Raw genomic sequence first — 27,775 nt, 5'->3', positions numbered from 1 at the left:
TAAAATATAATCACAATTAGTTAAACACAAATAATTTGGGATTTTTTCAAATATTTTAATAATTTTTTTTTATTGGAAGGAAAAAGAAATGGGTTTCAAAATTTTCTATTATTTAATAATTCTAAAAATTGAGCACCGTTCATTATCAGCTTTGTCAACATTATCGTCAAAAAGAACAATTATAATGTACACTTAATTTTAAAGATTTAAAATTTTAATCAAACAGTTCGTTCTGGTGAGGGCATAACGGGGCAGTTTCCCAAGTTACTTGTAGCTGCTGGTGCAATGCTCTCCACAATCAATGTTAAACAGTCCAAACTTGAGACTGAATTCACTGGTATTTCGCTATCTGCAAAAAATATTTTAAAAAATATTTACAATAAATGTCATCAGTAATTTTTAAAAGCTTAATTACTTGGCCCCTAATTAAGGAAACCCCAAGTAATTAGTATCATTGGAAAGCTAAGAAATAGGGCTATAACATACTCAAAGGACTACCCCGTATCTCTTATAGAACCAGAGTTATAACACTCTAAAACTTCGCAACGAAAATCTACCTAAATTCTCCCAACCACGGTTACATCTTGGAAATTGAAAACCCATGCAGCTCTGAAAATGCTCTGCGCGTAATTTTTGATAGAAAGGTTTTTCTTTGATTTATTCCAGCAAAATAGTTTTAATTGAAACGAGTCAGTGTAGATAGAGTCAAGAAGGGAGTATAGTGTGTCTGCCAGTCTGGTAATGGGCCAAATAATAGTAGTAACGTCTTAAGGGCCATCGATCAAGTAACGCTCTGTCAGTTTTTATTAGAGAAGGTTTTTTAACTACACGTGGAAAAACGGACTCCATCTTTTCTCAACTAAAGAGCCCAGAGCCAGTAATTTCGATACGGTTAAATAGTGGAATTTAGCGAGCCGTATCTTGCACTCCTGGATTAAGACGAGTTACCGACAAACAAACCTTTTTTTTTCTACATAGGTATCACCATAAGTTTATAAGTGATAAGTTCCTTCCATAAGTTTGTTTAATTAATATCTGGTCGTGAGAAACTGAAAGGCTTGTAATTTTGAAGTGAGTGAGTGAGTGAGGTCATAGATTCGAGGAGGTAAAGCGAGGTAGGCCTGGTGAGTGAGTGAGGCGCTGCTGTCAAAGGGGGCTTAGTAATGCGGACTAAATAGGGGTGCCTAGATGGAATTAGGTCTTAGCTGCAAAATTAATTAACCAGCACCGAGTGTACTTAGGACTTCAATTGAATTCTCGCTTCCGTCGTTCTCCTTCTCGAACTAGTTATCTCGAGCTGCTCTAAGTCTCTCAGTAGCATTACGAATAGTATAGGTAGTGCATATCATACTTATGGAGCGAACATATCACTTATAAACTTATGGTTGGGGGGTTGGGTTTTTGGCGGGAGAATGCACGCTCTTATGCACGTGCTATATCTACTAAAACATTTTGGCGCAATTTTATTTCCCGCGCGCGCTTTTAATTTCAACTGGGGAGTTGGATTGTGTAAAAAATTTTATGCTTTGAAATTAGTTTCGCCACGTGCTTTAATTTATATGTATCGTTTTTAGAAGTATATTAAATTGAAGTTTACTTCTGGGGATAAAAGGTTCGATTTAGCAGAAGCCACTAAAGCAATGGCGGATGGTGCGGTAGTCCTCGTTTTTAAGACTAATTTAATGCTAATTACTTTGTAATTAGAGGTAATTTATTTTTCTTTTATATTAAGGTATAATGTTATGTTGCCTGCCCTTTCCTTGTAACTTCTGATTTATTTATTTCTGTTACCACGTTCTACGGGCCGTAACATTTCCACGATGTGGTAAATAATTTTACACTAAATTTACTAACGTTCGTGAGAGGATATTCCGTGTTTCTTAATTTCTATTTAAAGCTATTTCCTTTTTAACCCTAGCTAGCTACTAAAATTCGAAATACAACAAGGCACTAAGCCTAGTCCCTAGATGATGTTTATAGTTAAGCCTAGAAGTTATTTGACCTTCCATTTTATCATGAAAGAGCTCATTCTATTTGGCGGGAAATGTATGTTGGTAGCTAGGTATGTTACGGTGGTCGGGTTTTGAGGCAAGGAGACTGCTTTGACTTTCTTTTCCTCCGTTGGACCCGAAAACGTCTTCCCGTAGTCCCTCTGTTCGGTTTCCCGCCAAAAGACAAAGAGCGCGTGTGTGAGCGTGCCTTTTTCCCGCGCGTAAAAAGTTTTGCGGCATGCGAAAGGCCGCGCGCGAATTCCACGCTCGCTCATTCTCTGTCTGTCTAATCTTGGAATCCCAGAATTTCTGATACGGAAATATAATAAAAAAAAGACTATACCGATGGCTTATTGCATCACGTGTTAAATTTAAACCTAATTATAGACGCTGAAATCATTTCCCGCCGAATTATAGAAGCTCGCGCCTTTTTCCGCCAAATTATGGAAGCTCGCGCCTTTTCCCGCCAAATTATGGAAGCTCGCGCCTTTTCCCGCCAAATTATGGAAGCTCGCGCCTTTTCCCGCCAAATTATGGAAGCTCGCGCCTATTCCCGCCAAATTATGGAAGCTCGCGCCTATTCCCGCCAAATTAAAAAACTCGCGCCTTTTCCAGCCAAATTATAGAAGCTCGCGCCTTTTCCGGCCAAATTATATAAGCTCGTGCCTTTTCCCGCCAAATTACAGATGCACGAAACCTTTCCCGCCAAATTACAGATGCACGAAACCTTTCCCGCCAAACTAAAGAGACAAACACAGGGGCATTTTCCCGCCACATCCTGTAAAATATATACGCCACGAGACAACTGAAAGGCGCAAATTCCAAGTTGTCACATCATTCTTTCATTCGAACAAACACACGTAAAAAACGGGAATCTCTGAGTCAGCTAGCTAGCTAGTAAAGGATAACACTCGTATTGAGTAATTTGTCCCTTGATGTCATTACTTAGCGAAGTAGGCGTGGCTAGCAATTAGTCAAGATCTTAGAAGAAGTCAAAGTACCATAGAGCTAACTGAACTGAACCACATAAACTATTTCTATTTTTAAAATTAGAAATACATCGCGTAGACAACTTCAGTTTTGAAAAAGAAAAAAATAATAATAAATGGTGTAACTTAAGGAACCAAAACTTCGTTCGTAGTATAACTGCTTAATTTCAATCTCACTTAATCTACACTAATTAAATATTTAACAATAGCAATTAATTTTGACATTTTCTTTTGACTTAACGCCAAAAAGGGGGTCAAATAGCGCCACATTTAATATTGAAACTAAACAGACCACCGCTATAGTCTTAAATTTTTGGAATCGAATTACTAACGTAGATTTAAATCGCGATTACGTCATTACAAGAATGCATATAGCTAATTGTTGTTAAGTCAAGAAATTCACTATAATCCTTAATTAATTAGTTCTTAAGCTAATTAATAATTAAATTAGTAATTAGAAATTAACGTGGGGCTCATTGATTACTAGTAGCTGTATGTATTCCCGCTTCCACAAAAAATATACGGTTTAAGTTAAGTAAATTAACCGTATAATTCTTAATTAGTTCTTAAGCTAATTAATAATTAAATTAGTAACTATTTTAATTAAGAGATAAATGAAAATAAGAGTCAACAATGGATGGTTTGTGCTTGTTTCGGTGCCGATGAGATAACAACATATAGAAAACAACTTTGTTTAGCGACAAAAATGTTGTCTCGCTGGTGTCTCAAGATACAATGACATTTTTATCATTGTATTTCAATCTGCTTTACAGTAGTGCATGTCGGGAACGAAAATTTAGACAAGGGATGAGCTCCGGGAAGCTAAAGCTAACTGATTTGTATCGGAGAAAAAAAAACCGGGTCCCCAAAAAATTTGGCAACTTTTTCGACTTCAATGCTATTCATGTGAAAATCTTAACCATTTATCAACACGTAAAATCACCCCATGAGTATCAGCATAAGTTTATAAGTGATATGTTCCTTCCATAAGTTTGTTTAATTAATATCTGGTCATGACAAACTGAAAGGCTTGTAATGAATTTGAAGTGAGTGAGTGAGGTAGGTCATAGATTCGAGGAGGTAAAGCGAGGGAGGCCTGGTGAGTGAGGCGCTGCTGTCAAATTTGGGCTTAGTAATACAGACTAAATAGGACCTAGATGGAATAGGTCCTAGCTGCAAAATTAATTAACCACGTGCACCGAGTGTACTTAGGACTTCAATTGACTCGCTCCCCCTCGTTCTCCTTCTGGAACTAGTTATCTCGAACTGTAAGTCTCTCAGTAGCATTACGAATAGTATAGGTAGTGCATATCATACTTATGGAGCGAACATATCACTTATAAACTTATGGTATAGTTAGGTTTGAAAATGAAACTATTGACAAATTTCTAGTTGAAATATGAAGATCGTAAAATAGTAAGCATCTTTCATTCTAATTTAGGTGTTTTTCTTTTTGTGGTTCCTATTCCCAAAGCTTTCAACGCTAAACGTGTAAGGAAAACTTAGTATCTTATAAGGAATGTTTAGAGCCCCGACAGGAAATGCAGAGCACTTTTGGGATTTTGCGGGAAAAAGACTTCTCTCACTCTCATTTTTTATGGCGGGAAATATTGTCACGTTTTATTTGCTCGCGAGCGCGAGCCCTGGTGCGACGACGAGTTAGCGGTTAAAGAGATACCCACGTGGGAATATAGTTGGCGCCAATAAAATACAAAACTCGTGAATCATATCCACGCAAAGACACGACAACGCCGTCGAAAAGTTTTGGTTTTATTTCTTGATGCTCGTGGTTTGTAAACAAAACTACAAGAACATGTATTTTCATTGATACCTTTAGTAAAGATATAGATAATGTGCACGCACTAAAGGGAGGTTCAGGTTTGGAACTGAACACTCCTTCAATCAATGTTCATCATAACAAGAAGTGATATCTAGTTTATTAGGGAGAAGGTATAAGATGCCTAAGTATTCGCGCGCCATAGTCCTGCAGTCCCCCTTTCAAAATACAAGGGGGGATGTAAAAGGAGGAGGCGCTAGGCTATTTCGTCTCCTCTCCTCAGTCGGAAAATATGACTTATTTTCGTTGTCATTCGCGTCGCGCTGACGTGCACGAGTTTTCAAGAACCAATGAGATGATGCCGGTTGTAATTTAGAGGCGGCGGGGATTAACTCCGGACACGTCTACGTTTGGACTGGAGATAATGCTAGATTATAAATGTGGCGAGTTTCTACCTTCTCCCTAATAAACTAGATATCGCTTCTTGGTCATAACTTAATTGTGTTAGGGGGTGTACAGTACATGTCCCTTATGGGGGGGGGGTCAAACAAAATCGGTGTGGTCATACAAGTATAGATGTATTGAACATTTTCGGACTTGAGATTGATTGATATCATTGATTTCCCATAGAACTTTCCACACATGCATGATTGTACTTCGGTAACTTAAAATTCCATGGAAGTTACGGTTTAGTTCTCGACAAAATTATACTTATCATTAATCTATTTAACTAGATTACCCCTCCCATTTAAGTTAGAAGCGGAGTTCACGACTTTCAGGAACTTAAAAACAATGCGAATGCGACGAACGACATATACACCAGCACCTATACCTCCCATAGTTTTTAATCATGGCCTGACAATCTTTTGTTTTAAAAATAGAAAATAGATAATTCTTTTAAAGAAGGACCGCCACGGGGATCCCTAATGAGTCGATGGTATGAAGCGCCAATTTTCAAGCTTGGCGCTCTTAGCATGAACCGCATTATCCACATTTCTGCTCGTCTTAACTAGCTGACTTGCGCATTGCATTAGGGACATACATATATAAATTTAGGGTGTTTATGATAAGTCTGCCATACGTAAATTAAGGGGGATGTTCAAGTATTGTTCTTTGGGAAATCAATTTATCAATTTTGAGTCGAAAATGTACGTAACTTCTTAGTCTATCTGCATTTTGTTAATTTGCCACAAGGGACACTCACTGTTTTCGAGTTAAGATTACTGTTGGATGTGTATTTTACGGATGGCCCCCTTAAATTTAATTAATAAACTGATTTAGACAATGATTGTTTACTAATTTAATTAAGGGGTCATCCCTAAAACACTCCAATCAAATCATAATTCTCGAAAACAGAACAGTGTCCCTTGTGGCAAATTAACTAAATGGAGATAAATAGAAGTTACATACATTTTCGACTCAAAATTGATTGGTTTACCAAAGAACAATTAACATCCCCCTTAATTTTTGTATGGCAGACTTATCAGAAGCACAATTCCACGCTCGGAATACCTCACATAATAACTATCCTATCTTTATAAAACTAAGTATGAATTTTTCACTATACCTCTATGGCAAAGGCTTAACAAAAATGCGCGTGCGGTAGGTTAGCTAATTACTTTCAATTATGTCTTCTTTAAGATTGAATTATCTGATATAAATAATTGTATGTTATGAATTGTAGGTTTTGTTCGTCTGTCTCTACCTTTTTTTGTCTTAAAGTTTTTTTTTATTTTTAGTTTTAATGAAAAAGGTTCTAAGGTAATGTTGCATTGTTGGTTTGATAATTAGTAGTAATTTATAGAAGGAATTTATGCCTATACTAGCAGGAATTCATACAGCTGCTAGGAATTATTACGATTCCATATCTTAATTTCCATGAAAGTTTTCACAAGCCACACCCCTTAGCTTAAACAGTATACACTTAAACATTAAAGAATGCATTTAAGTATAATTACCCGTATTGTTAATAGCGTATTCATCACCATAGTGCCTTAGTCTTTCTGTTAACATGAATGGACTTGTAGAACTCTGAAATAAAAAAATAATAATTCATTATTATCAAGAATACATACAGCTACTAGTAATAATTATTCCCCCATGGTAATTTCTATGAATTCGGGATTTGAGAACTTACTATCCCCGTAACGCTCCTCATAACTCTGATGGCGTCTTATAACTGTAATTTCATTGGTTGCATGGTAGCAACTCGAGTTCCTAGATTATAAATTCACCAGGTAATATTCGTCATAATGATTAGTCTAGCTAGCTCCTCCCACAAAACCCGCCTAGATACGTTAAGTGAAAATGGCTCTGCACAATTATACGATATTTGTATAATAAGTAACACTGAACCCCAATATCATTTATTTTTTTAAATTTATTTACATAATGGTATGTACTACCTCCTTGTTGTAAGTGTTATGGATTACCTTCAAAGGTATAGTAGTAAATAGATAGATTAAACAAAGTTAAAACTGTATTGTACCTAACGTAACTTAATGGTGTTTCCATTTTAAGGATTGAATAGCTAAGATGCTTGCCGAAGATGTTTCTATTTGAAAGAACGAACTTCTTAGTTTACGAAAATTGATGGTTTTTTACCCTCCCTATGAGCACATCATAAATTACTTTGCTCTTTGCTCGGTAATCGTCAAGTCATCTTTCAACGACTGCGGCCCATAAAATAAATGAAACACTTGTCCCCCTGCAATCGTCCAATAAGATACGACCTTTCTTAAGTAATTGTACCGCCCATTTTAAAATTAATATCTGAAGCTTCAGTCAAGGGATACTTTTAAGTCTTGCTTCTAATAAAGTCACTTTTCCTGTCCTATATTATTATTATGCTATAATTTCATGAAAGGTCAGACTAGAATATTTCCTTATTTATTTTTGTGCTTAGTTTGGGGTCTTAGTTTTCGTTTATAGTTTAGAATTATCAAATTTATTTTAATTAAAATTTAGTTATGGCTCTTTTAAAATAGAGATGACATTTGACTAGATTGACCGAAATTGATCAGGCGGAGTTTTTGCTCAGGATTATTTTTTAATTATATTATATCATTTAATTTAATTTAATTAAGTTCCTCTGAATTTAATTCAAAGTAAAATCCCCAATTTATTTATTTATTTATTTATTTATTTTAGATTTTTCTATAATATAGTTTAAGCCAAAATAGTTAGTATTATATATTTAAGCATGCATTTTTATTCCTATATTTAATCCTATAAAAACACGTGCTTTTTCTCCTATAAAATCCTATAAAAACACGTGCTTTTTCTCCTATAAAATCCTATAATTCCAATTTTAAAAAAATCCCATTTTTCCTATAAGGAATTTAAATTTTAACTCTCTGCTTCTATTTGCATTTGGTTATAATTGTATAGAAAAAAAAATCTTTCTTAATTTAAAGTCAAGTCAGTTTCGAGATAAGATGTGTATCAAAATAAAATCAGAGGATGGTACTCTGGTATAAGACAGAAAGATGGGGAAGTGGAAGATGCTGTAAAGAGATTTGGGATGAAGTTAAGTTTGACTCTAGAGAGAGAGAAAGAGAGATAAGTAAGGATCACGGAGCAAAACGGGTCCGGATCAAGAGAGCGAAACGTTTCGAGATAATTCCCATCGCCACGCTGTAATCGGCCACATCTGCCGCCCGCCGCCACCGCTAGGAGGCGCGCATAACCCCGAAAAAGTAGTGTAGAAATACTTCCCCTTATATTTATTTCACAACGCGGGGGAGGGGTTTTTTTTTTTTTTTTTGCTTTTTAACTTGGGAGCATGTGTTAGAAATCAGTAGCTAGAAATCTTAATCAGAACCATGAAAAAGATTGAGGGACAAACATATTTTCAACTCCCGGTTGGGTTTTCCTTTCCCTTCAAAGATCCAGTTATTTATGGCAATTTTGATTACTTTTTTTTTTGTTAAATTATGATTTTAATGAAATGAATTGGTTGATTTTGTAAGAACCTGTTTGGGTGTAGGGTTATATAAGGTTCATATTCGTTTTCGTCTCGATTTGCGCTTTAATTTGAGTATAAACAATACGTATTTGCGATGATTTTAAAATTTCGCAAGTGACTTCCATGAATTGCATTTTTTTTATTGCGATTGGTATTGTATTTAAATGGGTTGGGTTTTGCGTGCGCCTTACTACGGTTCGTGTCTCTCGTGGTTGTTGCTATTGGTACAATACTTGCAATGTATAGTGTAATTTCTAATTCAATCACAATTTGTTGACAAGTTAAAAATTGCAAGTGACTTGCGATTTAAAAAGTTTAAAAAGCAAGCAAACCCTATGGAGTTTGTACTCAAAGTAAAAGAAATTTCGAGGCGGATTCGAATACCGTGCAATTATTTCAACTTTGTCGCTCCATCTCCATTTATTTTAAATTTAAAACTCTATACCCTCGTGTTCCAAGCCAATTACTGTTGCTTATTTCCAAGCCAATTGGCCACGCATAACACGACCTCATGTACGGTCTCCTCCACTACTAAATTCACTTTAAAACGTCGTCGTACTGAGCTAGTCCTTGCTTGCTATATACATAAGATAGGTATTTTTCAACGTCTTAAGTTTCAAAGTATTTTTCGCGGTTCTCTCTCTCTCTCTCTAGTCAGAGAGGCCAAGTTAGAAAAAAATTCCCACGTTTAAAGTTTCTATGCGGGAAACGTTTGGAATTCTTTAAACATGCAAGCCTAAATTAAACGGGATAAGATAGGTTTCAAAGGCTTGCTTTGTGAATGTAATTCTTGAAGAAGGTACTAACCTAAGGCAGGAATACATACAACTACTGGGAATCATTGCGTAGACATCCATTTTCACTCAACGTATCTAGGGCGGTTTTATGGGAGGAGTTAGCTAGACTAATCTTTATGTATGACGAATTTTTCCCAAGCGAATTCATAACCTATCTCGCTACACTTTTCACCTAAAGCGCATAGGAACTCACGTTGCCACCCATCCAATGCAACGAAGACATCAGAATTATGAGACGTAACGGGGATAGTAATAGTAAGTTCTCAAGCCCCGCCCATAAATCTCGCATAGAAATTAACGTGGGACGCAATTATTCCAATTAACTGTATGTATTCTTCATAAAATCACTATAATCGACGAATATAAGTGATAAATACACAATTTGAAATTATGTTCTTATGGCTAAAAGTCGATTAATCAATTTGAAATGTTTTTAAAAGATAAATTCGCATTATTTGTCAGAGAGTTTCTTAAAATAATAAGTTATAAAAATAATAAATCTGTCCTCGCATTGTTTGACAACTCCTCTTCCTTAACAAAGATGAATTTGATACACTCCTCTTATTTTGCAATAAAAACACTAAAAGAAAGCGTTAACAAAAATAAACTAAACCAAGATATCAAAAAAGAAATAAGTTGTCGCTCTATTGCATCTATCACGAATGCATACGGAATCATTATGGCCCCATGTTAATTTCTATGAATTCCGGGTTTTGTTAGCGGGGATTGAAAACTTACTGTTAGCAAGAAGCGATATCTAGTTTACTAGGGAGAAGGTATAAGATGCCTAAGTATTGGGGCGCGCCATAGTCCTGCAGTCCCACTTTTCAAAATACAAGGGGGGGGACGTAAAAGGAGGAGGCGCCGGGCTATTTCGCCTCCTCTCCTCAGTCGGAAAATATGACTGTAATTTTCGTACTCATTCGCGTCGCGCTGACGTGCACGAGTTTTCAAGAACCAATGAGATGCTGGCTGGTTGTAATTTTGAGGCGGCGGGGACTAACTCCGGACCTACTACGTTTGGACTGGAGATAAAGAGCTAGAAATGTGGATGAACGAATTTATACCTTCTCCCTAATAAACTATAGATATCACTTCTTGCTGTTAGCCAATGATTTTAATCACAGACAAAGTTATTTGTTTCATAAGCCCGAAAACGTTTAATATCCTAACCCACAACAAACATTATTACGTTATAAAAAATTCGCAGCGACCCTAGGTTCATCTTTTTTTTTCACTCAGTATATTTTTTATGCATGTTAAAATAAAGAGACTCGCCTCATGTCATGTAGTTAAGCTACTAGTTACGGATTTTTTATCGTCTCCCACGACGTTATTTCGCAAAGTTCGCACGATATTGACTTAGTTTCCTCTAACCCCCCCCCTTCCTCCCTTCCTTTTGACCTTTCTAATTGAAACGTAATTTGAGATTTGAAGATCATTTCGATGCATTGGTAAACGTGAGAGAAAATATTTATAACGGTTTAAAGCGTAGACAAGTTGGAAAGAAAGTTGTCCATGCTTGGACATGCGCGTGGAACTTATTTCAATCTTTGTTAAGCCTAAATTTCAATTTAGGCTTAATGTCTATATGTGTTCTCGCGCAAAGCCCTGGACATAAGCGCGTATTTCTTTGAGGAAACATTTGCTAAGCCTAAATTTCAAACTTTTTCGAAATAGGCTTAGTACCTAAATGTATTCTCGCGCCAAAAGTTTCTAAGCCCTGGACATAAGCACGCCTTTCTTCGAGGACTCTTTTCCTAAGCCTAAATTTCAAACTCTTTCGAAATAGTGTTAATACCATAGATATATTAAAAGGGTAGATACACAATTCAATGGGAGGTCGACGCGGAAGGGGCAACGAGCAGACAGCCGCTATTTTCTGGGGGTAGCCGTATAAAACGCCATCTATCGGTAACTTTCGAAACTAAATTAAAGGATGAGCTTAGAGTAGTGGCACTCTATGTTAACCCCTAATAGGGCATAATAAGTCAAACCCTCGGAGATGCCATTACTCCATTTTATACGAGCTAAGAGCGGAAAAACGTATTTTATAAATTTTACACCTGTAAAATCTTTTAAAAAACACTTGGAACTTGTATTTCTACTTACTTTCGAGGAAATACCACCGTTTTCTGAAGGTAAGAGTCTTTTTTTATACATTTATTAGTAATAAAAACTTAAGGCGAGCTAAGCCTTGGTCTTGTAAAACACGGCAGATTAGTGATTTTGAAAACGACGCTAATCCTCGCGCTAATCACTAATCTGCCCTGTTTTACAAGACCAAGGCTTAGCGCGCCTTAAATGTTTTTATTACTAATAATTGTATAAAAAAAGACTCTTACCTTCAGAAAACGGTGGTATTTCCTCGAAAGTAAGTAGAAATACAAGTTCCAAGTGTTTTTTAAAAGATTTTGCAGGTGTAAAATTTATAAAATACGTTTTTCCGCTCTTAGCTCGTATAAAATGGAGTAATGGCATCTCCGAGGGTTTGACTTATTATGCCCTATAGGGGGTTAACATAGAGTGCCACTACTCTAAGCTCATCCTTTAATTTAGTTTCGAAAGTTACCGATAGATGGCGTTTTAAACTGCTACCCCCAGAAAATAGCGGCTGTCTGCTCGTTGCCCCTTCCGCGTTTTTTCGTTAAGCCTAAGCCAGCGAAGTGGATCTAGACCCTTTATAGTTTTACTATATCTATGGTTAATACCTATATGTATTCTCGCGCCAAAAGTTTTTAAGCCCTGGACATAAGCGCGTATTTCTATGAGGAAACATTTGCTAAGCCTAAAATTCAAACTTTTTCAAATTAGGCTTAACAAACTAAATATGTTTTCGCGCCAAAGTTAAGAAAGATAATTAGCTTACCCGATCTTCATTGGATTCCATGTGGTTCCTTGAACCATTTTGAGTGACATTGGAGTGAACATGATGGTTGCTCAATCTCGAATGACCTCTACGGTATCTAAGGTCGTGATCTGGGTGATCCGGGGTCACATGATTGTCTCTTTGGTGGTGTAGGAATACCGGATTGTTTGACGCGGATGTCGGGAAATTTCGGTTTCCGTGTAAAAGGGCTTCCAAACTTTCGATGTAATCAATGGCATTGCGCAGTATTTCAACTTTAGGGAGTCTTTGGTTAGGGTTTGCGCATGTTCGCCGTTTTAACGTTTCAAAGGCTTCATTTACCTATAAAGAAAGAACATTTTAAGTCAACTTTAAACACAAACCACGTGACTATATACACGAGCAAGGAAATTAACATGGGAAATATATGGGAGCACAAAGATTCCTAGTAGCTGTATGCATTCCTTTTATGGTAGGTTATGAGAAATTGAGTTTATTATTTACCTTACGAAGTCGCCTCCTTTCACGTAAAGTTGCTGCTTTACGGCGGTCAACGGTGACCGTTTTGCGTTTGCAGGCTTTGCAAGCCCATAATAGGCATCTTCTCGGTGATCTTTGACCTTCGTCAGTATTATGGGATGTCACGTGATTATCCATACTGGCTTGGCAAGTACCGCCGTAAGTAGCCGGGGCGAAAACGTGTTCGGAGGTGCTTTCATCACTGTCCAATTCGCTCTCATCTTGATGACTCGATTCCTTGACCATATGGTCACCTAATACGATATAAAATTCATAGGAAATCAACTTAGATAATTTATGGGAAATTAATTTAGATAATTTATGGGAAATTAATTTAGATAATGCATGGTAAATTAACTTAGATAATTTACGGTAAATTAACTTAGATAATTTATGGTAAATTAACTTAGATAATTCATGGGAAATTGGCTTATATAATTCATGGAAAGATGGCAAAACGGCTTAGATAACTCACGGAAAAATGGCAAAAGGGCTTAGATAATTCACGGAAAAATTGCAAAAGGGTTTAGATAATTCACGGAAAAATTGCAAAAGGGTTTAGATAATTCACGGAAAAATTGCAAAAGGGTTTAGATAATTCACGGAAAAATTGCAAAAGGGTTTAGATAATTCACGGAAAAATTGCAAAAGGGTTTAGATAATTCACGGAAAAATTGCAAAAGGGTTTAGATAATTCACGGAAAAATTGCAAAAGGGTTTAGATAATTCACGGAAAAATGGCAAAATGGCTTAGATAATTCACGGGAAATTAACTTAGATAGTTCACTTGAAAAGGGATTAGATAATTCACGGGAAATTATCTGAGAAGTAACAATAGATATCATAAATAAATAAATTAGAAACTTACCTCCGTTTCTGAATTTTCTCGAACCAGTTTCGAAATTATTATTATTCGTTTCAATTCGATTATGTTCGATTAATTTAGGCTTAGCCCCGTCTTGACACGATGACGTCACTGGATGATGATTAGTCGCCGAATTATAGCTTTCATAGTCATGAACACCATTAGGGTTAACTTTACACTCTTTCAAACTATCTAACGCTCCTTGAGGTCGCGACGAAGATGACCTCAATTCGTAAAGGTCAATGTCCATTTCTATTTTGGCGGCCGACGAATCGCTTGACCACGCTGATTCGGGTGAGCTACAGAACACGGCACTGTCCGGCGATTGACGACACGTTGGTACTTGTTGAACCATTTGCGATGGCCTTGTCATTTGATTGACCACCGAGTGACCACGGTGATAGGGTAAATCCATTTGTACGGATGGTGGTGGGATATTTCCGCCGTAGTTGACGTAGGCATTTGCCGCTACGTTCTGTTGGATGTTAGGGCAGTATTCATTACCGATGGTATCTCGAGGTGTCTTGCACGACGTGTTTAAGTCGGTGTAACGACAGCTTTTCATTTTAGGTTTTTTAATTAAAAGGACAGTGAACGTATTGCTGTAATTAAAATAGATTTATTGTAATTATATGTTAATTATGCAGGGATTTAAAGTGTTTATAACCAGGAATTTTCTTGCCAAATACAGGGTGGACATTGGGTAATTATAGTTTGCCTAAGTACAATCATGCTGTGGGATGCATCCAGGGATGGTAAGTTCTATGGGAAATCAATCAATCAATCTAGAGTCCGAAAACTTATGTAACATCTATACTTCTATGACCACACCGATTTTGTTTGACCCCCCCCCCCATAAGGGACATGTACTGACATAAGTTATGATAAACTCTAGCTTAACAATAATGACAAGTAGCTTTTGTACATTCTAAAAACATGTTTAGGAAAACCTACAGTTAAGAAACCATGCTCTGAAAATTATTTCAAATCTTACCTGCAGATGCTAGAAAAAAATCCACCAGTTTAATCAAACTCTCAATCTCAAACACATTTCACTTAATAAAACTAACTGAAATCCAATTTCAATCAACCCAGCCAGCGTGTTATAATACAACATTACAACATGTCACACAGACAGCGACAGTCCCGTTTCAAGTCCTGCTGTATAATCCTAATCCTACCCATACTCTACTGAAGAGAAAGAGTCAGACGTATCTCTCAACAGGGACCATTACCATACCGTGGTGGGCCAAGACTAAAAGACTGCCAAAAATGTTAGGGGTTTCCAATGTTTAGGACCCTCCTCTTTTGACTCTATTTCGGTTACATATCCGTGTCTCTTTCACAGAGTAAAAAGATTTACAATCCCCCTAATTTTTCCTTAGCCAATTTGTTAGCTTCGGGATCTTGACTCCGCCCATCGCATTAGCTAAGCCTAAGACACGCTTTTTACTTTTTACTTTATACTTTCTTTTAGTTTTAAATGAAGTAGCTAATTTATAATAGGTTGAAGTTTGTTAAGGATTTCTTTTAATTTGTTATTTATTATTTGCTGAGGTTTACGGTTTTTTTTTTTGTGTGTTGGCAAGGCTTAGTGATTTGAAAGTTAGGCTTAAGGTAATTATTGAATTGAATCCTTTTTGTTAATTACTGATTAAGTAACGTAGTAACTATAAGTAGGATTTGCTAAGGTTTAAGGGTTTTTTTTATGGTGGCAAGGCTTAGTGATTTGAATTTTAGGCTTAAAGGTTTATTTTAATTTGCAGTTTTCTGTTGGCAAGGCAAGGCTTAGTGATTTTAACGTTAGGCTTAAGAATCTGTTTTAATTTACTCATTATTTGCTAGTTTGTGTTCGCAAGGCTTAGGTATTTGAATGTTAGGCTTAAGGATCTATTTTTATTGGTTATCTATTTATTTGTTCCTGTTTTCTGTTGGCAAGGCTTAGTAATTTGAATGTTAGGCTTAAGGTTTATGTAATTGCTGCGTTAATAACATACCAACAACAATAAATACAGGTTTGTAAATAATACTGATTATTTTTTATTAATATTACAAGATTAAAACAACTTACGACGGTTGGGGGATTATTACATTATTAAATTTAAACATTAATTATCTTGGTTTAAAACTTAAAAAGACCGTTACAAAATATACAACGGGTATAATCCAAGTTTATCCGAAGATTTGACGTATCCATTTTGTTGTTTTTCCACCGCGCAAGCGCATGATGTATCCACTGCTACCCAATGGGGTTGCCAAGGCCCGTTTTTGGTTCGACCATAAACTTGAAGCCATGATTTTTTGGGACGACAAACTGAATATATCGTATCTATGAAGAGAATTTGGGTTAGATTATGATTAAAATAGAGAAATTTAGGCCTAACTGGTTAGAAGTAGTCCTAGTGATTGAATTAATTAAATTAGGCTTAGTAGCTAAGCCTAATGGTTCAAATTAGTCTTAGCGTTTTCAAGAACAAAGTAGAGACGCGATAGGCCAAAACAAGTTCGAATTAAGTTTAGGGTTAGCGATTGAAAATGATAGACTTAGGCTTAACTCACCACTGACACCAAGACATTTCTTTCCCCCATGTCGACACCTCGTGACGTAAACCCAAGTATCAGGAGCCACTTCAACTAATTCTAATTGGTCGTTAACGGCTGAGGTTAATTTTTCAAAATCATGCGCTGATGCGCATGCGTCAACGAGGCTAAGTTCATTCTGTAACTAAACCTCGTAAAGATTTATAGCCTAACCAAGAATAACAACAAATAGAACAACACCAAATAGCACTTTACCTCCTCAAAATCATCCAGTTTTCTTAAATCCCTTTGTTCTCGACCCAATATCGAGGTAACTACAAAGAAAATACACCATAAATCCTTATTCAGTGATACACTTAAGTGTCTGTCCTAAGCCTTGGCTTTTTACTCTTTTATCCAAAAGCAAAACTAGCCCCATCTATCTTACGTTATCAGACCAAGAAACTAAGCGAGAATCACCTCAGTTTCAAGTTAAATTGACTCTGTCATTGTGGAAATAGATTTGTAAGTCTATTTTGAGGTACAACTTAAGGTTTGTGTTCTAAAAATAGCTAGCCCCAAAAAATAGCAAAGTGATTTTTATTTTTGGCATCTTTAATGTTCCGAAAGGGTGTTTTAAAACACTATTCTTTGTGTCAATTCAAGATTGAGTTCGATTGAATGACTTTTCTCGAATCTATAAAGCAATTAGTGATAATGGCATTTAGGTTTCTTTGATTTTCTACTGTATATTGCTATTTTAAATTGCAGTTTTGGTTAGTAACTTTTTTCCATGAGAAATTTACGTTTTTGTTGTGGTCTTAGGTGTATTTTAAGGGTGTATCTTTATTATAATAGCTTATCCGCTTCTAAATACTAATTTCCTGAATATGCTAATTCGTTACTTTAATCGGTCTTTGCGAAAAGGTCATCTTGTAAGTATTGTTTAGAAGTTTCTGTAGCATTCCCAAGCTTTCTTTGTTATCTTACTAACTTTACGTAATGAAATTCAAAAGGTTCCTATTTAGAGAGGGTATTTTTAGGAACGCGTTACGTTTATCATTTAATCGTGCTTTTAATGTACTACGACAAAGCATAACTTAAGTTGATAATATTATAATTCATTTTTAAGGGTGGTTAAAATTAGTTTTAAATTAAAGAATCAAGTTAATTTTACAGGGTTCGTGTAGAGATTTGTTAGAGCTTTAAAATGAGACAAAGAACATGAAAATCGGTTGGTAAATAAAAAAGTTACGCGTCTTTGAAAATTGAAACATATTTTTTGAAAATTACGTCACAGTAAAACTTTTTCAAGAACATATAACTCGCTTTAAAATGGTCCGATTTTGACGCGGGTTGTTTCATTTTAAAGCTAGAATGAAGCTCTATTCAAATATAAAGCCCTCAATAAATAACTCTCTCCTTAAATTTAATTAATATCCAATTAAAAGACGCTTACCAACATGTGGCATGAATGACCTCACAATTAAACATGTTATTTTTCAAAAACCCATAACTCGCTTTAAAATTAACCGATTTTGACGCGGGTTGTTTCATTTCAAAGCTCTAATTAAGCTCAATCCAAACCTAAATTCCTCAACAAAAACCTATCCCCTTAAATCTAATTAATATCCAATTAAAATACACTTATCAACTTGTGACATAATTGACGTCACCGTAAAACTTGTTATCTTTCAAAACCCTATAACTCGCTTAAAAATGGTCCGATTTTGACGCGGTTTGTTTCATTTTAAAGCTCTAATTAAGCTCTATCCGAATCCATAGAACTCTTTCCCCTAGAATTTAATTAATATCCAATTAAAAGACTCTTACCGACTTGTGGCATTCCAACAGCCAATAGTACAACGATGCAGACAAATTCGGTATCCCAGTTTAGCAGTCCGTCTCTCCAAACTCTCCTATGGTTCATAATCTCAATGGAACGGTCGCTCGCACCTCGCCAAAGTCTTCTCTCTCTCTAAGAAGAAAGAAACGCGATATAAGAAATCGTTTAAAAATTTTTGTCCTAGAAGGTCCGCGAGAAAAATCAGAATCGCGTAGGTTGGGGTGTGCAGTGTCATTTAATTGAAAAGTGTGTGAAAGAGCTATTAAGTCACGCTCTCCAAATCGTTAAGCCACACCCCTTTTGGGTTCGTATTTATAGGATCTTGATTAATAGAGTTTTCATATGAGCTTAGTAATTTAAATGTTCCATCGCCTTACTACCTTGCCGATCGCTAATCTCCCTTCTTAATTGTTCCTTGGTTTAAAAATAGATCGTGTTTCAACAAACGCTATTTAATACTTGTTAAGGTTATAGACCATTTCAATAATTACAGAAGTGAAGGGAAAACCACGTCCACATGGGACCTTTTTGCCTTCTTGGTTGGGTTATTTACTCTGGCTCCAACCAAGAAGCGCCACTAGATGGCAGTGCAATTCCGTTAGCCTAACGAGTAACGTCCCGATTGTAGTGAACTCGGGCTCTAGCGCCATCTAGTTTCGCCTCTTGGCATTAGGGAAATTACCTAAGCAGGGTTAAAGTTTTGTTCTGAAAAAGGTCAGGGATATGTCAGGGATTTTAAAGTTTTGTCCTGAAAAAGGTCAGGGATATGTCAGGGATTTTAAAGTTTTGTCCTGAAAAAGGTCAGGGATATGTCAGGGATTTTAAAGTTTTGTCCTGAAAAAGGTCAGGGATATGTCAGGGATTTTAAAGTTTTGTCCTGAAAAAGGTCAGGGATATGTCAGGGATTTTAAAGTTTTGTCCTGAAAAAGGTCAGGGATATGTCAGGGATTTTAAAGTTTTGTCCGGATAAAGGTCAGGGATATGTCAGGGATTTTAAAGTTTTGTCCTGAAAAAGGTCAGGGATATGTCAGGGATTTTAAAGTTTTGTCCTGAAAAAGGTCAGGGATATGTCAGGGATTTTAAAGTTTTGTCCTGAAAAAGGTCAGGGATATGTCAGGGATTTTAAAGTTTTGTCCTGAAAAAGGTCAGGGATATGTCAGGGATTTTAAAGTTTTGTCCTGAAAAAGGTCAGGGATATGTCAGGGATTTTAAAGTTTTGTCCTGAAAAAGGTCAGGGATATGTCAGGGATTTTAAAGTTTTGTCCTGAAAAAGGTCAGGGATATGTCAGGGATTTTAAAGTTTTGTCCTGAAAAAGGTCAGGGATATGTCAGGGATTTTAAAGTTTTGTCCTGAAAAAGGTCAGGGATATGTCAGGGATTTTAAAGTTTTGTCCTGAAAAAGGTCAGGGATATGTCAGGGATTTTAAAGTTTTGTCCTGAAAAAGGTCAGGGATATGTCAGGGATTTTAAAGTTTTGTCCGGATAAAGGTCAGGGATATGTCAGGGATTTTAAAGTTTTGTCCGGATAAAGGTCAGGGATATGTCAGGGATTTTAAAGTTTTGTCCTGAAAAAGGTCAGGGATATGTCAGGGATTTTAAAGTTTTGTCCTGAAAAAGGTCAGGGATATGTCAGGGATTTTAAAGTTTTGTCCTGAAAAAGGTCAGGGATATGTCAGGGATTTTAAAGTTTTGTCCTGAAAAAGGTCAGGGATATGTCAGGGATTTTAAAGTTTTGTCCTGAAAAAGGTCAGGGATATGTCAGGGATTTTAAAGTTTTGTCCTGAAAAAGGTCAGGGATATGTCAGGGATTTTAAAGTTTTGTCCTGAAAAAGGTCAGGGATATGTCAGGGATTTTAAAGTTTTGTCCTGAAAAAGGTCAGGGATATGTCAGGGATTTTAAAGTTTTGTCCGGATAAAGGTCAGGGATATGTCAGGGATTTTAAAGTTTTGTCCTGAAAAAGGTCAGGGATATGTCAGGGATTTTAAAGTTTTGTCCTGAAAAAGGTCAGGGATATGTCAGGGATTTTAAAGTTTTGTCCTGAAAAAGGTCAGGGATATGTCAGGGATTTTAAAGTTTTGTCCTGAAAAAGGTCAGGGATATGTCAGGGATTTTAAAGTTTTGTCCTGAAAAAGGTCAGGGATATGTCAGGGATTTTAAAGTTTTGTCCGGATAAAGGTCAGGGATATGTCAGGGATTTTAAAGTTTTGTCCTGAAAAAGGTCAGGGATATGTCAGGGATTTTAAAGTTTTGTCCTGAAAAAGGTCAGGGATATGTCAGGGATTTTAAAGTTTTGTCCTGAAAAAGGTCAGGGATATGTCAGGGATTTTAAAGTTTTGTCCTGAAAAAGGTCAGGGATATGTCAGGGATTTTAAAGTTTTGTCCTGAAAAAGGTCAGGGATATGTCAGGGATTTTAAAGTTTTGTCCTGAAAAAGGTCAGGGATATGTCAGGGATTTTAAAGTTTTGTCCTGAAAAAGGTCAGGGATATGTCAGGGATTTTAAAGTTTTGTCCTGAAAAAGGTCAGGGATATGTCAGGGATTTTAAAGTTTTGTCCTGAAAAAGGTCAGGGATATGTCAGGGATTTTAAAGTTTTGTCCTGAAAAAGGTCAGGGATATGTCAGGGATTTTAAAGTTTTGTCCTGAAAAAGGTCAGGGATATGTCAGGGATTTTAAAGTTTTGTCCGGATAAAGGTCAGGGATATGTCAGGGATTTTAAAGTTTTGTCCGGATAAAGGTCAGGGATATGTCAGGGATTTTAAAGTTTTGTCCTGAAAAAGGTCAGGGATATGTCAGGGATTTTAAAGTTTTGTCCTGAAAAAGGTCAGGGATATGTCAGGGATTTTAAAGTTTTGTCCTGAAAAAGGTCAGGGATATGTCAGGGATTTTAAAGTTTTGTCCTGAAAAAGGTCAGGGATATGTCAGGGATTTTAAAGTTTTGTCCTGAAAAAGGTCAGGGATATGTCAGGGATTTTAAAGTTTTGTCCTGAAAAAGGTCAGGGATATGTCAGGGATTTTAAAGTTTTGTCCTGAAAAAGGTCAGGGATATGTCAGGGATTTTAAAGTTTTGTCCTGAAAAAGGTCAGGGATATGTCAGGGATTTTAAAGTTTTGTCCGGATAAAGGTCAGGGATATGTCAGGGATTTTAAAGTTTTGTCCTGAAAAAGGTCAGGGATATGTCAGGGATTTTAAAGTTTTGTCCTGAAAAAGGTCAGGGATATGTCAGGGATTTTAAAGTTTTGTCCTGAAAAAGGTCAGGGATATGTCAGGGATTTTAAAGTTTTGTCCTGAAAAAGGTCAGGGATATGTCAGGGATTTTAAAGTTTTGTCCTGAAAAAGGTCAGGGATATGTCAGGGATTTTAAAGTTTTGTCCGGATAAAGGTCAGGGATATGTCAGGGATTTTAAAGTTTTGTCCTGAAAAAGGTCAGGGATATGTCAGGGATTTTAAAGTTTTGTCCTGAAAAAGGTCAGGGATATGTCAGGAATTTTAAAGTTTTGTCCTGAAAAAGGTCAGGGATATGTCAGGAATTTTAAAGTTTTGTCCTGAAAAAGGTCAGGGATAAGTCAGGGATTTTAAAGTTTTGTCTTGAAAAAGGTCAGGGATATGTCAGGGCTTCGAGCCTTAAAATGTTCAGGGATATTTGTGTAAAATTTCGTCAGGGATAAACTGGAAAAGTCAGCCCTGGATTTTCAATATAAAAAATTCGTCTGAACCCTGCTAAGATGGTGGTCTTGGTTTCTCCGTAAGTACTTAATGGAAAGGTCTATTAAGTTCTTTCAACACGTTTAGGTTATTAGCTTTTGAGCTCAATTTGATTTTTTTCAACCCTGCTCGTTGTAAAGCTTTGTTTACTTAAGTGTTTTGTTTTCTTTTGTTTAATTAATTAATTTGCAAGCTATAATTAGCGAGTTATTAACAAATTTATTTAAGAAACTAATTATTAGTTACACGATTAAGGCGGGGTTTTATGGATTGAGTTATAAAAAGTGTTTTGTCTTGAGGTATTTTTAGTTAGAGGTATAGAAAACTCTTTCAAAGCGCTCCGACATGTTGAACAGTTTATTTTTCATAGAAATAATATTAATATACTCTTTGAGCTACTTGTAATGTAATGAAGAAGTAAGAGTCTTCTAAGTCACTCAGATACTATAGCAAAATTAACCTAACTTCTTGCCAATTAATAATTAAATAATTCTAAATTGGTAAAAATTATCTCGTATTTTTAATTCAATAAGAAATGAAATATTCTCTCTGCTAATGTATTTTCTATGGAGATACGGTGTACGGCGTGAAGCCATCTTACAGGGTAATGCTTTTTCTATGCGTTCCTGTAGAAATGTTTACCCTGCTTCATTCCGGTGTTCATCGTGAAGTCACCGTGCAGGGGCAATCCTCAATTTTATTCTTAATAATTTTTAACTTATTTTAACTTCTTTTCTTTACTATTTTTAACTTATTTACTTTTAATTAATACTTCTATTAATTAATTAATTTATTTAACTTTAAATACATCGTAATTAACTCTACCCATATAGTAAATTTAATCTAAATTAAATTAATTACAATTAAAGAAAGAATAACGTACCTTTTCTTTTTAAAAAAAGATCCTTTTACGATTCAATTCTTAATACTTATCAATAAATACTCCCAGTTAGTTTATTTAAATTTAAGTTTAAATACATGTTAACTTTAAACTCTGAACATCGAGCGTCGTCCACTTGGTTCCGTGTGACAATCACAGACCATTTCAAATGACCAAATGAAAAGGTAAGGAAGGTTGTCCCACTAAAGGACAGAAATAACTTTTATCTCTCTATAAAAGCACCTTTCTATAGTTTACCTTATAAATTGATGTCCCTTAGCGCTAAATCGCTTTTAAATCTAATAACTCTTCCTATTGGTTGATAACAGTCGTGACGTAATGGGCGGGGTTTCTGTGGGCTTTATTTCGGCTTTAGATGGATTTAATGTTATGGCACAATCGTTTTCTTAGATGGCGTTAAGCTCGTGAGGGGAAAGCGTGGGTTTATTTTGGCGCGAATATTACATACAGCGCGCGCGCGCTCTCTTTCTCGAGGAATTTGGCGGGAATTGTTGAGTAAATTTAAAGGGACAGTCTCACACACACCAAAGTTTCAAGATAAATCTTTTGGCTTTTAATATCGTTTATATTCTGTACGCCGATCAAAAGTTTATAAGTGATATGTTAAATGACAAGTATGACACTACCTATACGATTCGTAATGCTACTGAGAGACTTACAGCAGCTCGAGATAACTAGTTCGAGAAGGAGAACGAGGGAGAGCGAGTCAATTGAAGTCCTAAGTACACTCGGTGGTGGTTAATTAATTTTGCAGCTAGGACCTATTCCATCTAGGTCCTATTTAGTCTGCATTACTAAGCCCCCTTTGACAGCAGCGCCTCACCCACTCACCAGGCCCCTCACTCGCTTTACCTCCTCGAATCTATGATCTACCTCACTCACTCACTTCAAAATTACAAGCCTTTCAGTTTCAAAGTTACCAGATATTAAGAAAACAAACTTATGGAATGAATATATCTTATGAACTTATGATAATTATGTTTTAATATATGCTCAATTCTACAAATACATTAAATATTCGTGATACTTTTCCTTTAAGCCAATTTTACGGCATATATTTTTAACCATATTTTTTTTTATTTATTTATTTAATTTTCACGTGTTTTTTATAACCTATGAAAAATGCCCACATTTTCTCTTCACTTTTAAAAGTGTTGAAATTCTTAGAATTTCGGAATTCAACTCTCATATTTGTTTTATGATTTCAAAATCGATTTTTGTTCTCTATTGATATTATGATAAATATTGTTTCTTCAGTTTTTCCCTGAATTTTTTCATTGTATTTCCAAGAAAAGTTAATACTTTGGTCCATTTTTTTTCGATAAGGTATAAATTTAACTTTAGTATGAATTATAGGATGAAATATACCATCATTTTAGTAGAAAATTATATTTGATAAAATATATTTTAAATTTCTTGTCTTGAGAGAATGAGGAATTGTTTGAACTTTATTATGATGCATAGTATTAATACCTCTATAGTTACAACTATAACTAAGATTTCATCCCATAGGTAGTAGAATTCCTACTATATATAATATAAATATAGAAAAAGTCACGGCTCGCATTATTTAATTTCTAAGAGTTTAATAATTAAAGAATTACTCATTAAACCTTGAAATAAAAACCAGGCATTTAAAAATTAAGTCGATTATAAATTAAGTTTATTTATAAATTAAAAATTAATAACTTTAAGCATAAGTTTATAAGATATGTTCATTCCATAAGTTTGTTTAATTAATATCTGGTCATGACAAACTGAAAGGCTTGTAATTTTGAAGTGAGTGAGTGAGTGAGGTAGGTCATAGATTCGAGGAGGTAAAGCGAGGGAGGCCTGGTGAGTGAGTGAGGGGGGCGCTGCTGTCAAATTTGGGCTTAGTAATGCGGACTAAATAGGACCTAGATGGAATAGGTCCTAGCTGCAAAATTAATTAACCACCACCGAGTGTACTTAGAACTTCAATTGACTCGCTCCCCCTCGTTCTCCTTGAGTCGAACTAGTTATCTCGAGCTGTAAGTCTCTCAGTATAGCAGTACGAATCGTATAGGTAGTGCATATCATACTTATGGAACATCTTATAAACTTATGGTAGAAGTAAAAGGGGTTTTTACTCAAAATATTGGTCCTAACTACACGATACCCTTTAGAAATCATACCATGTTCAAAAGTCCATTTCTTCACGTTCATTTACAATTTATGAAATTTACTTAAGAATTTTATCTGTTAGAAATTGGGGTACAAAAGGTCAAATTTCCCGTGGAACTATGGAGTGTGTATTTTAGATTATTTATTTTGTAATATCAGATATAGAACGTTTAGTTTAACGTGTGGGTCCGAAGAGGCAAGAACCAACGTTGGGCTGCAGTTATTTTTCCGGAGTTTATACTGTTAAAAATATACATCAATTTTAACTATGTCCAAAACCCAAGAAGTTCCAACGCAAAATGGAGTTCAATCTTCAGGTAAACTAATTCATATAAATATTTTTAATTATACAAATTATTTATTAAGTAATTAATTATGGTTCATATTATGAAAGTAAATATACGTTAAGTTTTAAATATTGACTTTAAAACGTATAGAATGCTTCTATTTATTTTTTAACTTAACACGTGGGGTTTTTTTCATGAAATTTTTAGAGAAACCTCTCGTGGTTTTTCTCGTGAAATTTTAGAGAATTCGCTCGTGGTTAGTTTCGTGAAATTTTAGAGAAATCGCTCGTGGTTTTTCTCGTGAAAATTTAGAGAAATCGCACGTGGTTTTTCTCGTGAAAATTTAGAGAAATCGCACGTGGTTTTTCTCGTGAAAATTTAGAGAAATCGCACGTGGTTTTTCTCGTGAAAATTTATAGAAATCGCACGTGGTTTTTCTCGTGAAAATTTAGAGAAATCGCACGTGGTTTTTCTCGTGAAAATTTAGAGAAATCGCACGTGGTTTTTCTCGTGAAATTTTCGGTTTTCTTTCAATTATAGGCTTATTATTATACTGGGGAATTTAGTTTAATGACAATATTATAATTAATTTAATTATATTTTATTTTATATATTTTTTTTTAAATAGCCGAAAATGTTAGACGTAGGGCTGCTGTGGAATTAAATCTATTACTTGAAAGAATGAGAGCCCAAGAACCTAGTAGTTTTAGAGGTAACTTAATTAATATTTGTGTTTTTAATTATAATTACTTATTATTACGCTTAAAAATTAAACGTAGTCATTAGCACTTAGCGAAACCTAATTAATTAAACTTTTCCTTGACTAAAATATTTATTTTAATTTCAAAGATAGCAATTATTTACATTTGAAGTTATCATACAAAATAAATATTTAGTTAGCCTTTCGAAACCTGCTCTGAAAGAAGCATGCATATTCAAATATTTATTTTAAATGGTTCGAGTTTGTTTAGGTACTTGAACTTTGACCCCCGATTAGTAAATAGCACTTTAAACTACTTCCAAAATTTTATAAAATCCCGAAAAATATTTTTATTTTTATTTTTTTTTTTTCATTATTTATAACAGAAAACCTGATTAACTATCTTAATGCGAATTTCAATGGCAATCGCGAGACTCCTGTGACGCGCATGCCCACTAGCTTCTTGGGTCAAGGCGCCGCTTTTGAAGCTCGTCAAAATCTTAGCTTCACCTCAGGCCAAGGCCCTCAAACCACTAGCCAAGGCCCTGTTTTTGAAAGTTACCCGAATCGTTTCCCCACTAGTTTCTTGAGTCAAGGCGCCTCTTTTGATGCTCATCAAAATATGAATAACGTTGACAAACGTTCAGGTGCAAGTTCTCCTTCTCCATCATCAACATCATCGACCTCTCGCAAAGGGGGTAAAAGGTCAAAGGGTAAATACCAAAGCATTTCCAAAGCCGAGGACGTCGATGGTTATTGCGGTCAATTGGGAGTTGAAGAATTAGTCGAATTCATTAATAATGATAAGAAGAAATCGGGGAAGAGTACCGGAAGTGGTTCAGGAGATGCGCAGAAAAAGTCCGGAAGTGATTCAGGAGATGCGCAGAAACAGAAAAAATCAGGAAGTGATTCAGGAGATGCGCAGAAACAGAAAAAATCAGGAAGTGGTACAGAAGATGCGCAGAAACAGAAAAAGCCTGGAAATGGTACAGGAGATGCGCAGAAAAAGCCTGGAAATGGTACAGGAGATGCGCAGAAAAAGCCTGGAAATGGTACAGGAGATGCGCAGAAAAAGCCTGGAAATGGTACAGGAGATGCGCAGAAAAAGCCTGGAAGTGGTACAGGAAATTCTCAGAAAAACCCAGGAAGTGGTGCAGGGATTTCTCAGAAAACCCCCGGAAGTTGTACAGGAAATGCTCTGAAAAACCCCGGAAGTGATTCAAAAGATGCTCAGAAAAAATACGGAAGTGATTCCAAAGACGCTCAGAAAAAATACGGAAGTGATTCAAAAGACGCTCAAAAAAAATCCGGAACTGGTTCAAAAGACGCTCAAAAAAAATCCGGAACTGGTTCAAAAGACGCTCAGAAAAAACCCGGAAGTGGTTCAGGAGATGCTCAAAAACAGAAAAACCCCGGAAGTGTCTCAGAAAATACCACCAAACATGGCGGCGTGAGTAAAGCAACCGCTAACAATAAACAAAACTCTGGTGCCCAGGCGTGTGATAAAATCAAAAGCAAGGATCGTGATACTTCAGTGAAAAATAAGAAAGAAGGTAAACCTTAAATTTGACAATTAAGCATGGTTTATGGTTCCTGTTACTTTTAATTAAGTTCGGACGAACTGAAATAACAACAGGACACCGTAATTTAAAATCTGGCAGTTTCATTTCAAAATATCTTGCATGAACAAATATTTATATTTTAATATAACTTTTAAAATAAGTTATAATTTAAATTTAATTTTAAATTTAAATTTACTATTTGTATACTTACAAATAATTTCAACAAAAATAATGGTAAAAATATTTTTACATTTTGAAAAATAAATATATATTTTACCGTAAAAAAATGTGGTTTAGAATTTAATATAGTATTAAAAACCCTACAGTTGCAACTTCAACATCCCATACTTAGTAGAAT

The 27,775-nt window shown here is 35.6% G+C and overlaps 4 protein-coding genes across 6 annotated transcripts in view; 2 read left to right on the top strand and 2 right to left on the bottom strand.

Annotated features, from left to right (window-relative positions):
* LOC149615649 (ras-related and estrogen-regulated growth inhibitor) overlaps positions 1 to 27,775 on the top strand; it is a 112,846-nt gene that overhangs the window by 80,172 nt on the left and 4,899 nt on the right. The window lies entirely within an intron of this gene.
* Positions 41 to 15,070, bottom strand: nau (myogenic-determination protein nautilus). The gene is made up of 6 exons (XM_089857281.1): positions 14,748 to 15,070; positions 13,757 to 14,355; positions 12,874 to 13,142; positions 12,391 to 12,711; positions 6,716 to 6,788; positions 41 to 349 (listed from the first exon to the last, which is right to left on the bottom strand). Exons 2-6 carry the CDS (start codon positions 14,316 to 14,318, stop codon positions 219 to 221), a joined length of 1,356 nt encoding a protein of 451 aa, XP_089713407.1. The 5' UTR covers positions 14,319 to 14,355; positions 14,748 to 15,070; the 3' UTR covers positions 41 to 218.
* LOC149615651 (uncharacterized) lies at positions 15,770 to 18,529 on the bottom strand. Of its 2 annotated transcripts, none has more exons than XM_089857288.1 (4): positions 18,107 to 18,529; positions 16,550 to 16,608; positions 16,313 to 16,478; positions 15,770 to 16,082 (listed from the first exon to the last, which is right to left on the bottom strand). In XM_089857288.1, exons 1-4 carry the CDS (start codon positions 18,201 to 18,203, stop codon positions 15,895 to 15,897), a joined length of 510 nt encoding a protein of 169 aa, XP_089713414.1. In that variant the 5' UTR covers positions 18,204 to 18,529; the 3' UTR covers positions 15,770 to 15,894. The 2 variants fall into 2 exon arrangements, with proteins under 2 accessions (XP_089713414.1, XP_089713415.1); XM_089857289.1 differs by having other exon boundaries at positions 16,313 to 16,472.
* Positions 22,698 to 27,704, top strand: LOC149615650 (uncharacterized). 2 transcript variants are annotated; one of them, XM_089857282.1, is made up of 4 exons: positions 22,698 to 22,887; positions 25,028 to 25,185; positions 25,784 to 25,867; positions 26,242 to 27,704. In XM_089857282.1, exons 2-4 carry the CDS (start codon positions 25,137 to 25,139, stop codon positions 27,417 to 27,419), a joined length of 1,311 nt encoding a protein of 436 aa, XP_089713408.1. In that variant the 5' UTR covers positions 22,698 to 22,887; positions 25,028 to 25,136; the 3' UTR covers positions 27,420 to 27,704. The 2 variants fall into 2 exon arrangements, with proteins under 2 accessions (XP_089713408.1, XP_089713410.1); XM_089857284.1 differs by lacking the exon at positions 22,698 to 22,887 and having other exon boundaries at positions 24,663 to 25,185; positions 26,242 to 26,931; positions 26,965 to 27,704.

This window comes from Phalangium opilio, unplaced genomic scaffold (genome assembly GCF_054372755.1).
Source record: "Phalangium opilio isolate 3A_F unplaced genomic scaffold, DU_Popi_V2 ptg000217l_1, whole genome shotgun sequence".
Taxonomy (NCBI): Eukaryota; Metazoa; Arthropoda; class Arachnida; order Opiliones; family Phalangiidae; genus Phalangium; species Phalangium opilio.
This window is presented reverse-complemented; position numbering and strand designations above follow the sequence as displayed.

Coding starts and splice junctions, on each gene's coding strand:
- nau (XM_089857281.1), bottom strand. CDS start 14,318: ATGAAAAGCTGTCGTTACACCGACTTAAACACGTCGTGCAAGACACCT. Junction 13,143..13,756: donor GAGAAAATTCAGAAACGGAG/GTAAGTTTCTAA, acceptor ATATCGTATTAG/GTGACCATATGGTCAAGGAA. Junction 6,789..12,390: donor TGGAATCCAATGAAGATCGG/GTAAGCTAATTA, acceptor TTTTTATTTCAG/AGTTCTACAAGTCCATTCAT.
- LOC149615651 (XM_089857288.1), bottom strand. CDS start 18,203: ATGAACCATAGGAGAGTTTGGAGAGACGGACTGCTAAACTGGGATACC. Junction 16,609..18,106: donor TGTTGGAATGCCACAAGTCG/GTAAGAGTCTTT, acceptor TTTTCTTTGTAG/TTACCTCGATATTGGGTCGA. Junction 16,083..16,312: donor GAAATGTCTTGGTGTCAGTG/GTGAGTTAAGCC, acceptor TTCTCTTCATAG/ATACGATATATTCAGTTTGT.
- LOC149615650 (XM_089857282.1), top strand. CDS start 25,137: ATGTCCAAAACCCAAGAAGTTCCAACGCAAAATGGAGTTCAATCTTCA. Junction 25,186..25,783: donor AAATGGAGTTCAATCTTCAG/GTAAACTAATTC, acceptor TTTTTTAAATAG/CCGAAAATGTTAGACGTAGG. Junction 25,868..26,241: donor AGAACCTAGTAGTTTTAGAG/GTAACTTAATTA, acceptor TATTTATAACAG/AAAACCTGATTAACTATCTT.